Source organism: Sparus aurata, chromosome 5, assembly GCF_900880675.1.
Source record: "Sparus aurata chromosome 5, fSpaAur1.1, whole genome shotgun sequence".
Lineage (NCBI taxonomy): Eukaryota > Metazoa > Chordata > Actinopteri > Spariformes > Sparidae > Sparus > Sparus aurata.
Window position 1 is genome coordinate 21,026,884 of NC_044191.1, and position 13,683 is coordinate 21,040,566.

The window sequence follows — 13,683 nt, forward strand, 5'->3', positions numbered from 1 at the left end:
AAACATGTCAAAGTAATACTAATAAGACTTTATGACCGAGGAGGACAACTGCACAGGAACTTGCACCCATAACTGTAATGTACACATGATGTGACGCAATATACGTATATAAATATAAATATAATTGCAGAGAGACAATCGGAGGACACAGGATAAAAGCATGAATTGAACAGGATAGTTACACAGTGTAAATATGTAGGATATACTGTATGTAAAAATAGATTCTTTATGTTTGAATACTATACAGATTGATATATATAACACGATTAAAATATGATAAATAAATACAGTATATAATGATATTTATGCAGAGTAGTTACACAGTATCAACATTAACATGTACTGTTTATTTAATGTAGTACGTATATAAAATACAATAATACAATTATATATAGTGTGTATCATATAATAATGTGTCCAATAATGTGTATATATGTATATATACAGTAGATATAACAATACTACTACTACTACTAATAATAATAACAATAATGATAATAATAATAACAGTAACAACAATACAGTATAGTATTATTAGAGTTATTGATAGAGTTATATGCCAAAACATTTACGAGACCCACTGGACTTATTTCAAGCAGTTTTAGTGTCTTTGATTTGAACTTGATGATGGACCGACACAGTCATACAGCAGGTCAATCACATGGTTTGGCATTATGCTGGGTTGAGCTACAATATACTTTGACTGAATGTAAGGATATATCAAAATAAGAAAAATAAACAAAAACATTATTACACATATAGTGCACATTATACACTGCACACGGCTTGCATCCAAGCTGATAAACTATGCCAGAGAGAGACACTGTGAGATGGAATGAAACTGAGCTGATGTGAGTTGTTGCCTCACCCCTCTGAATCGCTGTCTGAGTCAGAGGAGAAACTGGGAGGTCGCGGCTCTGTTCTCAGCTGCACCTCCCTCCTCATCCGCCGCCTCTCCTCCGCCTCCTGCTCCTCCCGCTCCTCTTTCTGCAGGAGGTGGAAGTAGGTCTGGCCCCGCTTAATTGCAGACGCCAGACGCCTGCAAAGCAGAGAGACACGAGCGAGTATCATAAATACGGGGAGGGGGGATGGGGGGCATCATCACCAGCGTTCTTTAATAATGATATACGTTTGCTTTCCAACAACGCAAATGACAGAAAGGAAAAAAAAAAAACCAAGAGGCATAAACCATAAATGTCAAGCAGACACATCCATCTCCTGTCTTTGTCAGAGACATACAAAAACCATCAAAGCCCATGAGTTACAGTCAAAAGTGCTTGCTTGTCATTGTAATAATCCCTCACAACCATGCATGCACACACACACACACACAAAAGCTGGCTGTAAATCATCCAAATCAGAGCACAGCAAACCAGCAGGCAGGCACAAATGACACCTAACTAGAGCATTACGGGAGAAATGCGTTACGTCTGGCCAGATTAATGACTTAATTAAGGTGGTTTAGCTTTCAACCATAACCTTTCCTCAAATACTGTTTGCTTGTTTTTCTCACACTGCACGCGTAATTACCTTTGCATTAATGCCGCGTTGGAAAATTAAAAGACGCACGCCGGCACCTGTCGAGGTGACTTTGCCAGGAGAGCGGCCGAGGTAACACACCCCTGTGTTTCTTAATCATTTCACACGAGTAGTCTGCCTTCTTCTGAGTGAAGGAGAAAGAGAAGAGTGGGTCAGAGTGCAGGTGGCTCTGAAGATTGTTATAGTGAGCTGGAATGAAAAGTCAAGGTGGCGTACGCCGCGTCGGCTGTACGGTCCTTTGTTGCTGGAATCGAATGAGATTCAAAAGAAATATTACAGGGACGAAAGTGCTTTAATATGTCATGAAGGCTATGGTTCAGCTTATATAGATGTTTTTCATGCTGGAGGAAGCTCAGCAGTCATCAGGAGGTCAAATATGACTGTGTGACTTTGAGAGAGGAAGAGGCCGTATCTGAAGGATAATTATATGAGAACTGTTCAGCAATTCACTGTCATTGTTTACATCCTTTTAGTGAGAATTTACTGAGATGATATGAACAGAGTATTAGCTTTACAAATACTCTGTTTAGATGAAAGTTTTCAATGAAAATTGAATTAGAAAACTATGAATCGTTAAAGGTACCACGTGGAGTATTCAAAGGTCTAGTGTGTAGGGTTTTAGGAGGATGTATTGGGGAAAAATTTAATGTGATATTTATAATTACGTTCAGTAGTGTACAATCACCTGAAACTATGATTTCTGTGTTTTCATTAACTACGAACAAGCGTTTTATATCTACAGAAATGGATGGGTCCGTCCATGGATGTGACAGTCAAAATGGACACATTTTTGGAGGCGGTGCCTGGTCACTCCTTGACTTCCTGGGTATAAGATTCCCCGGATCTACCTGTTGCGGGGCCCATAAAGGTGTTTGGATGTTGCAGTCTGCCACTAAATACCACACTGGCCCTTCAAGACATTTTGATCCATGGAGGTTTTATATTTGGAAGACTCTCCTCAAGCCTGAACAAGGTTTTAAAAATATGTGATGTCAGCAACTCCTCAGATCAAGACTCTGTTGTCCATTTGCATTTAAAGGAGAACAATCATTCCTTAGAGGGCAGCAATGTCAACATCTTGGCCAAAGAAGACAGATGGTTTGACGGGTAAAAGAATCCATATAAGTCAAACTGGAAACACCGTCTTTGATCAGAGGAGGTGGTCTAAGACATTACTTAACACCCACCTACTATACAGTTCTGAGTTCTCTCCCCAGACAGCTTAACAATCATTCACACCTGGGCTCACCTAGCCCTAGCAACCCACATGAAGGCTGGTTAACTCAATGATCCACAAGTGGCGTTAATGACTCTGAAACCCTGAGCTCACATGTGTCCTTACCACTCTGTAATGACACTCCCATACAGGGTTTAAACTGCCTTCCAATTAGTTAGAACTGAAGAAGCCTTTTGGATGAGAGGTGAAACGTCTTCAAGAAACTGAGAGTGCAGTTGCGTATGATCTAGTGCTTTCAATTACCATGACCTGGATGACTGAGAACTTTCATCTAGTGCTCATGTTCTATGAGCCCAAAAAATTAATGAAAAACGTTTTCACAGTACGTGCCCAGTGACCAACTCATTTTGGAATGACTGGGGTCACATCTCGGAACACATTGTCCACCACGTCTCACTTTCTCATTCCAATTTCATTCGGAAGAAAATGCAATTATTAGGTTTTGTAGACATTCAGCTAACCCACATGTCCAGAACACCTTATAGTGCATTTAACAAGAAGCAGCTTCAGTTTCCTGCTTATAAATGTGTCAAGAAGCCAACAAGAAGAAGCGGCCAGTGACATTACAATAGTCTTGTGACCTTTTCTTTCCAGGCAAACCAGATTTTTTTGCAAGGGTGAAACCAGACAAGCAAGCGTATGTTCCAACCCTCTGCTGCTCCAGTTCTTATTTGTTATCTAGCGAGCAGCTGGCTGGTAATATTTTGCCCACAAGTGGAGCCAAGCACTTCAGCCTAGGAGGGGGGCACCGAGCACTTGTGTTCCAGCATGCTAATTTGGCTCTGTTTCGGTGATACGAGTGCACCAGTTTAGCTAGGAGGCATGTCTGTTCTATTTGCATACCACCACACCCCTGATATTACTTATTAATCTTCAGATGTGACATCTAAGTCCAAAACGCTGCAGTCTTAATTAAAGTGTGTTTCCATCAGCATCGCTAATGACTCGTAGCTTCAAATGTGCAAAAAGTTTTTCCCTGGAGTAGCTGATGGCTGCCAAGAGTGTGGGAGGTGGCACGGTGACCTTGCGTCAGACGTGACTAATTCCGTTAGCTCTTTGTGCTAAAGTGACTCTTTCACTTTAGTTCAGCTAATGTTATCAAATTGATTTATATCTTCTAACTAGCAGGCAAGTGGGAGTCTTTCTGCTCCTGTTTGATGCACCACATGTTCAAATGTTTGTGACAACAGTACCAGCTGTGTCTGAGTGTAACATGAAGGCTGAACAATAATATACTGAGGAGAGAGAGAGAGAGAGAGAGGGAGAGAGAGACAAAGCTGCCGAGTCAATGACAGGCTGCAGTATTTGGTGTGACAAGAAAATAAAAGGCATTGAGAAGAAGCAATGTATCATCAATACGCAAACACACAATGAAACTTTTGTGTTTGAAAGCCAAGACGCTCTGAAGTGAAACCCCATTATGCCTTTTCTCATCAACGCCGTCTGTCCTTCCAGTCAATAACAAGTTATCCGTCTTTGTGCGAGGGAATCATGGCCACAAATCAGACAAGCTGGACTGAAAAGCCCATTCAAGTCGAAAATGCTTGGAAAGAGGACTTGATAGGTGGTTAAAAATTGATCCCAATGTAAAAAATTCAGACGTTTGTGCACGGGGAGGGAGGGTAGTGCTGGTGGGGGACAGTTTTTAACAGATCGGATCATGGGAGCCCTTGGGTGGCAGCTTGTTGCTTGGCAACAAAAGAGATACGGTTTGCGGTAGGTGAGAGATCTTTACAGTGAATTCACCAACTAAGACGTCTGTTCTGAATCCACTCATCTGCTCGACACTCTCAGCATCATAAAAAATTCTGTACTTGATTTTTTTTAAACGCACCAGCTCTGATTAAAGCCATTAGCATGGGCAAATTTGTAGGGTGTGATCCACTGGGCGTTGCAACACGACATAAACAAGTTCAAACACATTCCTTAATTAAATCGTAATTATACATCCAGCAGAAGAATGCTACTTGGGAAGTATTATCTGTCACATACAGCGTGATGGGAAACAGGACTCGCCAGACAGCATGGGATGTTTCATGTCAACATCGCCAGAGACAAACAGCCGACTGCGACAACACAAGCTGGCGCAGTCATAAATGACAGAGCACCACAGACGAGGGTAAGAGCCAAAACACTGATTGGGCTTTGTAGTGTCTACTGAGACTAAACAGGAAGGAAACAACAGGAAATACAAGTACCGAACCGGGCTGTCATGGTATCTACATACCAGATAATTTCTTGGAGCATCACAGTTAGGCCTCCATATTGTGACAGGTGTGGGTGACAGTGTACTCTGGGTGTGGAAGGTTTGGTAAAACCTATGATATCTGTGCCAAGATAAAAAAAAAAAAAACACCTTATATTAAAGAGATATAAGGTAAGTTTAATCCATGGTCTAAATCACAGTGAAACTGTGTTAGACTCCCTCTCGAGAGATCAAGTTAGCAGACCGCTAATTTACGGAGTTTTATCAACCTCAGAAACGACCTCACGACAACAATACACTGCAGTAAATGGATCCAAATATAAACCGCCACCAAAAAGCCACAAATAATGCTCAGAACAGCACCAAACTTCAGCAACAGTACAAATAGGGTCCGCTAGCTTAGCTGGATTTCTATTGTGAAGCTAAAAACAGACTTCAACTCTCCTCCATCAGCTTCCGGGTCGGGGAAGTCCCGACGCGACGATTACCGAGTGCGGTTAGAAATGCTCAATTCCGTTCTTTTCCCTGTCTGCTCTCGATTATAACTGTTATAAACTGGCAGGTAAGACACATATGAACTTTGATTGCTTTTCCATGGAGTCATAATCATACATTTTCATCCATGAGCCGCAGAACTCTACTGCACTCGGTAATCGAGTCGTCGGGACTTCCCGTCAACAGGAAGCTGCTGCAGAAGAGTGGTAAATTTTGTCAGCTTTTCAGTAGAAATCCAGCTAAGCTAGCGGAGTTTTAATGCCCCGGACTATGTGCTGAGACCCTATTTGTACTGTTGCTGAAGTCTGGTGCTGTTCTGAGCATTATTTGTGGCTTTTTGGTGGCGGTTTATATTTGGATCCATTTATTGCAGTGTATTGTTGTTGTGCGGTTGTTTCTGAGGTTGAAAAAACTCCGTAAATTAGCGGTCTACTAACTTGATCTCTCGAGAGGGAGTCTAACACAGTTTCACGGTGTGTTAGACCATGGATTAAATTTACACCGAAATATCCCTTTAACATGCTGTAAATAACATGGCTGTCGTGGTGCACGAACCATTCAAATTCAAGTGAATGCATTTAATTTTGTGTCCTAATTTCCATCTAATCTTTAAATGGAAGAAAAAGAGACAATTATTACAGCTTTGTGGACAAATCCCCCCCCCCCCCCCAGAGGATTAGGCCTGTTTGAAATACATTATTCCACATTATGTAATATTATCATCCAATTATCCTGATATTTTTGTGCTTTTATCTGAGAATTCTGATCTTTTTTTCCCGAAGTCCAACTTTAATCAAAGCTTTACTCTCCTCTTATTGAGATCTTCACGATACTTATTTTACTTGTGGAGATTATACATTATTTTCTCTATCAGACTGTCTGGAGGCTTTGCTCGAATCATTCTGTTCTCGAAGCTTTGTTTGCAATCAATTTCACGTCATGGTTATGTAACTGACTGATGGTTGAACTGCTAACCTTAATGTATTTGAGCAGTTCTGATAACTTTTACTATACACACACACACACACATACACACACAGTTGCGCCTAGTGTGTGTCTGTTGTACTTAGCGTAAAAGGTAAATTGTAGGAATGTGGATGGCAACGGACCTCTACACACAGCCTATCTTTAAATTCCGCATTCATTTTGACCTTACAGAGCTCGTGCAGTTGATGCCCTTGTAGTAAAGCAGCCGTACAACAATTTTGAGATACATTAATGTCTCCACAGGGCAGACCATGTTATGTTTTACCAAAAAACAATGTGGATAACACACAAACCTCACTGCCAGCTGTTTTCATAGAGACAATTTGTTCTTTTGCGCATACTTTACATGAATATTTAGACATTTTAAAATGCACTTTTTTTGCTTTAAGGACAGGAGGTACGTGAGGAGACTGATACTTCAGATGAAGCCAGGAGGCGAATATCATAGTTTTGCTTAAAAAACTGGAAGGGGTAGAAAGACTTGGTCTCTCTCAAGTTAAACATACAATATGTAATTTCCACTACGAGGATCCCTATCAAACTAAAAAAAAGAGTGGTTTGATGGGTGCTCAGAGCCGACTAAAGTGTTGGAGGATTAGCCAGACCTGGGGAATAAACAGTCACATTGGATTCTGCTCTGGAGGGAGGCGAGCACTGAGATTACTTTTTAACTTTTGGGATTATCTTTGCCCCTGTTTCATTGGCATGACTGCAGCAGTGATCTGCTGAGGTGACCCCCTTTGTCAGTGATTATGTCCCGTTTCTGTAACGTTGACTGCCGACTTGAGTTGGATGGGAAATGTACTTTATTTCATGGAGATATCATGGAAAGGAGAGGGGACAATAAGAGGGAGAATTCAGCTGATTTTAAAAGCAGACACACACACTCTCCTTCTGCGCAATTACTGGTTCATGGTAGCTTGCAGCTAATAGATCCAAGACATTTTTATGCAAAAATAATCAACTCACGATTTAACATGTTAAATCGCTTTTGTTTATCAGTACACAAACAGAAATTAAATACATAAACATTACATGATGTGGTATAAAGGGGAGTTACGTGCTCTCGCTATCTCTTGGCTGCTTCCTGTCCTGGCTAACCAGCTCCTGGCTCTAGCTTCATGCTTAATGAGCAAACATTAGAGTGGCATCAATCTTTTCGCCTTATTCACAACAAGCAAAAAACAAACAAACAAAAAAAACGGCAAACTATCACTTCAATAAGAGTTGTTTACATTATCCACAGTAAAAGGAAATTGTTTCAGTCAAATAATGTGGCTGTGGCGGATGACATTTTTGTCTGTCATGAGCAAAAACAATAGAAATAGCACTGGGGAGGAAGCAGAACTATCACTAGAGATAACCTTGAAATCTAGATTAATAGATAAAAAACTTTCAGCATGGCCAGATAAGACAGGAGATAAAATGTAGAATATATTTTGTTGTGATTTTAGTGAATGGACCTTTTCATGTGATATCTGTGGCAAGAGGAGGTAATGTAAGGGTTCATATTTCCATTAAGACATCAATTATGAAGTAATGGATTGCTGAAAAACAAACCACTACATGTCAAAAGTAGAAGCCGAAAGGCTGAAAAACAATACCAGGCTGATTAAGTCTAAGAGGTTTGCTCTGGCCGGAGAAGCGGTGAGATGTATGAGCTTTTGACATGCGAGCTGACAGAGAATAGGCTGCCATTTGGCCTGAAAGGCACCACAGCCCCAAATCATTACTACTGTATTCACTTGCAGGGATAAACAGCCACAATTCATGTGAGGGTTAGTTTTTCCTGTGAAAATGGCAACCTTTCCCCATAACACCTGTATGAATAATTCAACACTCTGGGCTCTATCAGAGGCTGTCAGAAATGTCAGCCGGTTGGAAATACCCTTGGCTGCCCCCGGAGGATGTTGTCTCTACACCCTGTGGTGGGGTTAGGGGGTTGCACATGCATGCACGTACGCACACACACACACACAATCACACAAACACACACACACACCGAACCAAATGCCACAGCTTTTTCGGTGCCAGGACTCCACCGCCTGCAGGACACAGAATCACTGAAAGCTGAGCATACCTGCAGTGAGCAAACAGTTGCAATTTTCCCTTTTTTTCATGAGCGATGTTATTGTTAATTGTGACTTTTTCCATACATAGGTGATACTGGAGCTCTCATCTGTTTCTGAGGAAATAGCAATTAAACACAACATATTCATGAAAACAGGAGGAATTCATTCTTTCCATATTTGCTGAACACCCACAGATGTAATTCTCACCTGGCGTGGCCCAGATGTTTCCTCAGAGAAATGATATCTGCTCTTTTTCCAGCCTGGGTACAACAAACTGGCAAACTCTGCAGGGAAAGTGCACGAAAACAAAGACATTAAAACAAAAAGGACGAGCAGCTATTATCTTTTTTGTCTTCAGAGCACTTCTTCACCCATGAAAGACTCTGTCGCATCCCCATGTGACCTCTGCAGTGGTGGATCGGGCACCTGGCCAAGACTCAAAATTGCGTCTCTAATATGACATCGCTTATGGAAGTGACAGATAACCAGGCAATTAATCTCTACGTAATTAACTGCATTGAGTAAAAAAAAACAAACCTCCTCGTGCAAGATAAACTGATGTTTTCTTCAGTATAAATTGATAACATGGTGTGAGAGGAGTATAAATGTGGGACTAACAATTAACAGTCACACCGTGCCTCCTCCTGTGGAATCTGGACGGATGCTGTTAATGGACTGGCTGACTGTTGGTGGGTCATCTGTGGCCATCTATGAATAGATTATTTCAACAGGAGGCGAAGGAGCATTAGCTTGGGCTGGATATTGGTGATTACTGTTTTATATTCAGATTTGATATGTTAACACAAGGACACAAGATGTTAAAGTAAAAACAGTATCTAAAAAAAATAACTAAATCACATTTTGGAAAGTGACTATTCATTTGCAACAAAAACAATGTATTGTACAGTACAGCAGCTCTACTAGAGTATCTAAGTGTATTTTGACCTGCCAGATGTTTCTTGCAAAACATCTAATTCAAGCCAATTAAAAGAACTTGGGATCCTAGTATCATTTTGGATGATAATAATATAATAGCCGTTTGCTGTTGGCCCACTACTAACTTTCAGTTTTGGCCCTCCAAGGGAAAAAGTTAGTGCACCCCTGTTCTAAAGTATGGCCAAGGTTAATTGAATTGCTTCTGTCTTTGCACCATCACCAAGAATAATTCCATTCAAGAGAGTGTTGCTTCCATTCTCACACCAGCTTGCACAAATTTTAATCAAGCCACCGCTCAAACTCTGACAACAGATCAATGAATAAAAATATCAAACCAAACATGATCTATTCCTCCCGTCTTTTGACTACTTCATTTTGTTCAGGCTGCCACACAAGAGTCGCCCTCAGGTCCAGAAACCACATTTTGTTGCTTACCCAGCTCCAGACTGAGTTTTTACTCTGGTTGGACTGGTGAGCCCAACTTCATCGATTATACAGAGTTGGTGTTTGTTAAAAACTATTTCTATTGGCTATATAAAAAAAACAAAAAACTGAAGAGTCAGAACTGATTTATCTCAGGTGCACCAGTGCAGTCAATGAAAACATTAAGTTGCGCTTGAGAGATTTCTGGGTGCATGCGCGACCAAAACCGTTGCACCCTCGAGCCCTGTTACCGATAGCATTTACAACTCTGATAACTGGTTCAAAGGCTGTTGTAATCATGCAAAATTAACCTGTGAAATTTTCTCCCAGGTAGGTCAGTTGGTACAAAGTCATGCTGAGCAGCTAAACACAAACTCATGGAACTTTGTTTAATATTCTCCAAATGTGTAAACATGATATATCTTTAATGAAGAGTTGAGACAAACTGAAAGACGGGATCATTGTTCCAACCTTAAAGCTGGAGAAAAAACTGTGTGATAAGTTTCAGAGAGTAAATGCTGAATAGTCGACGGTTAGCGTAGTTTAAAAAAGCCTCGCCTCTAAATGTCAGAACTTGTTTAGAATTATGGCAGAGCTATGAACAAGGACCAAGCTGAGCTCAAGTCTTCAAGCCGCAGCATCCAAAAAGGACAAGAGAACGTGCAGGAGAGCATGGAAATGCCAAGGCCGTCATATTTCACTGTGAGGCTCCTCTCCGAGCAGTCCTGCCCCTGCTCCGCCCCACCGTCTCTCTTCATCTTCCTCCTCACCCTCCTTCTCCTCATCATCCCCCTTGTCCCCACACGCGTCTGCTGATGGATGAGCTCATTTGCTGCAAATCTCATTCGAGTCAAACCGGGACACTGTTGTTGTTGCCTTCCTGCTACATCAGTGGACACAGGGTATAGATACCTCAGTGTATGAATACTGTATGTGCACACATTGATCACTCAGTGGTGTGCATGCCTCAACACACACATACATTTAATGGAAAAGTATCTTTTAGAAACGGTCTTGAACGTGGTCTCTGCCTGTGTATTTCCATCGACCCCTGTGAGCAACACACACACACACTCATACCAAACACTGTCGTTAGTATTGCATTTGTCTTAACAGTACCACAGAGAGCTGAATCAAAAGCATTGTAAATGCAATAACATACAGCAGAAAACCACAGAAGAGGAGATTGCCTTGTTTTCCCTCCTTGGTGATTTACAGTGTATACGGGACTATTCTTGTTCACTGTAGTCATAGAGACAATGGATTGGCAACAGGCATGGCTAAACCAATTCAGCGAATGAATTTCTTCAACCAATAGCTTTGTTTTATGTCACATCGAGATTCGAGCGTCGCTCTGCCTTATTCCCGACTCGTTGCCGACTGCAGTTACTTGTAAAATGGCTTCACGAAAATACATTTCCATAGATAAGCCACTCCATTCTGATGTGTCACTTTTGATACGTAGCACGTCTCTCTCTATTCGCCGGCCAAGCCAACCCGCCTGGACAACTGAGCCAGCCTCACAATAACTATGATGAATGCAGTGTCCACGGGGACAAACCAGCCGTTTGACACTTCATCCCCCTTGATGCATTAGCTGCTAATATCCCGTGGATTCGTGGCGGGCTGTTTGAAGCCTTGTGATTCGCTGTGACTGGCCTGTGCTGAGCCCTCCCCTGAGCATAGGTGACTGTAATCATCTTACAAATGGCAGCGTCTAACTTCAAATGCATTTGTTAGCAGGGGAACAGGCTTGGGGGGGATCAGACACAGCATCTGTGAGACTGATTAGGAAAACTGCCTCTGTAGAGCCCATCGGGCCATCAGAACTATCTCTAAAGATACTCCAACTCAAATTCGCACCGAGGACTGGTGAGGTAAACTGGGCCACGGGTGTGTTTCCCATCCTTTGACCTCAAGTCTGAAATTGATTTCATCTGGGCTGGAAAATCTGATTTGTGACGCTCTTGATGTGCTCGAGTGCAGAGGAGGGTCAGGGTCCATTCAAAGTGGATGAAGCGACCAGTCGTGGATTGGACTGTGTCGCCCTGAGGGGGGGTCATCTGGGGCTACTGATGAACGGGAGATAGAAGCCTGGACATAAAATGAAAGAGGTCACACACACTAACACAGAAAGATATGAAAATATCAGTTGAGATTGGGCATAAGCAGTTCAAGGGAGGGGATGCAGGAGGGCCCATGAAGACTTTCTGATCTTTGGCAGCCTCCAGATGGGATGGGATGAATCAGAAAAATTGAAAAATAAATAAATAAATAAAAAAGATAGCAGAAAAAGAGAGTTTGAGTTCTTTCAATGAGCTTTTTTTATTCGGTGTGAGATGAATGAACTGCCAGCCATCTTTGAAGTTCATACTGAATCAAGGCATCAAATGATTTGGTGGTGATGTTTACGGCGGAGGGGGAAACCAGAGAGAAGACACTGTAAAAAGTCTCGTCTTGATCTTCAAACACACGGACAACAAACAAAACGAACTGTATTCTGGATTTGACTGTAGAAAATTCTGAATTACCGTTCCCACTTGTTGTCTCGTTTTCTCCAGGGTGACTGATTTGGTTTCCAGATGTGAGGGCCGTCTGGGTGTTTCGCTCGGGCTCCGGGGAGGCGGCACCGCCAGGCAGCACTGCCGGCTCAGCTGCAGCCCTCTTCGTTCATGATTCTCCCGGGAGTCCGTGTGTCCTCCGCGGCTCGGCACGAAGCGACCTGCACCCAAATGACGCGGATACAGCGCAAAGTTTCTACTAGCCATGATGAGTATGTGAATTACGAAGGCGACTTAAGTCTTAGTGAAGCAGTGACACATCACCGGAGTGTACAGACGGTGTTATTACGAGTTAAAACACCTCTACAAAGTCGCCAAACTTTGGCTTTACGCGTTTTTGCCCTCCGACCTCCGTTTCCCATGGCAACGGCGAATGAAGCTCCGCCCACAAGGCAGTTAAAGTGTCACGATGCGGCCAAAAGTATTTGGACAGTCCTATGTGCAGCTGTGTACTACTGGGACAATTAAGATCTGGACTTCTTTTCCACCCTTTGCATGAAAACCCTCCCCTAAACAAATCCAACCTACTCCATATTTATTTGCATCACAATAGTGAGATTTTTGAATAAATGTATTGTAGACGTCTTTTCAACTTCACCCAGGTATCTTCTTGCGGTTCCAAATGAAAGCTTCAGGGAGGATTCAAACCCCTGGTCTCAAACTCAGCCTGCACTTGGCCACATCAGTATTAAATCACACACTACTGAGATAATAAATGTTATGAAACCATCAATCATGCTCAAAATGTTTCTGCCTTTATTGATGTTGGCTGAAGTGAGCTAAAGCTTTTGTAATAGTTGGTTTTGTCAAAGTCATGGCTCTGTGTGGGACTGCATGCTATCCATCCAAATTAATAAATCAAGATAATGTTGTAGAATCAATATTCATTTCCCCTCAGCCCATTAACCTACCATTTCACGCTCCGTCTCTTCAGTACCATTAGAGATCAACCCGGAAGACTCTCAACCTACTAATTGCAAAGATTACACTCTAATCACCTCCTGACTGACTATCTATAAAAGTGATGGAAAACACAAAGTAATGAGTTTATTCTGTTGAGCTGGATTGACTTGACCCCTCTGCTGCTAATTACCAGGCAGAGAAGAGGAACTAATCAGAGAGGTCGGCTGCTGGTGTTTCGGCTGGAAACTGGGGTGACCAGATCCCAACAAACCAGAAGCGAGACAGCATCGATCCCACAGTGTGAGACACTGTGGGATCAATGCT

The 13,683-nt window shown here is 42.1% G+C and overlaps 1 protein-coding gene across 2 annotated transcripts in view; it reads right to left on the reverse strand.

The window, feature by feature from the left end:
* znrf3 (zinc and ring finger 3) overlaps window positions 1-12,811 on the reverse strand; it is a 138,984-nt gene extending 126,173 nt beyond the window's left edge. For both annotated transcript variants that reach the window (XM_030416524.1, XM_030416522.1), the window contains exons 1-3: window positions 12,427-12,811; window positions 8,744-8,820; window positions 869-1,039 (exon numbers count right to left, since the gene is read on the reverse strand). In XM_030416524.1, the coding sequence (XP_030272384.1) occupies window positions 869-1,039; window positions 8,744-8,820; window positions 12,427-12,663 (485 nt within the window). In that variant the 5' untranslated portion in view covers window positions 12,664-12,811. The remainder of the gene's footprint in view (window positions 1-868; window positions 1,040-8,743; window positions 8,821-12,426) is intronic.
* Between the last annotated feature and the right edge of the window lie 872 nt (window positions 12,812-13,683).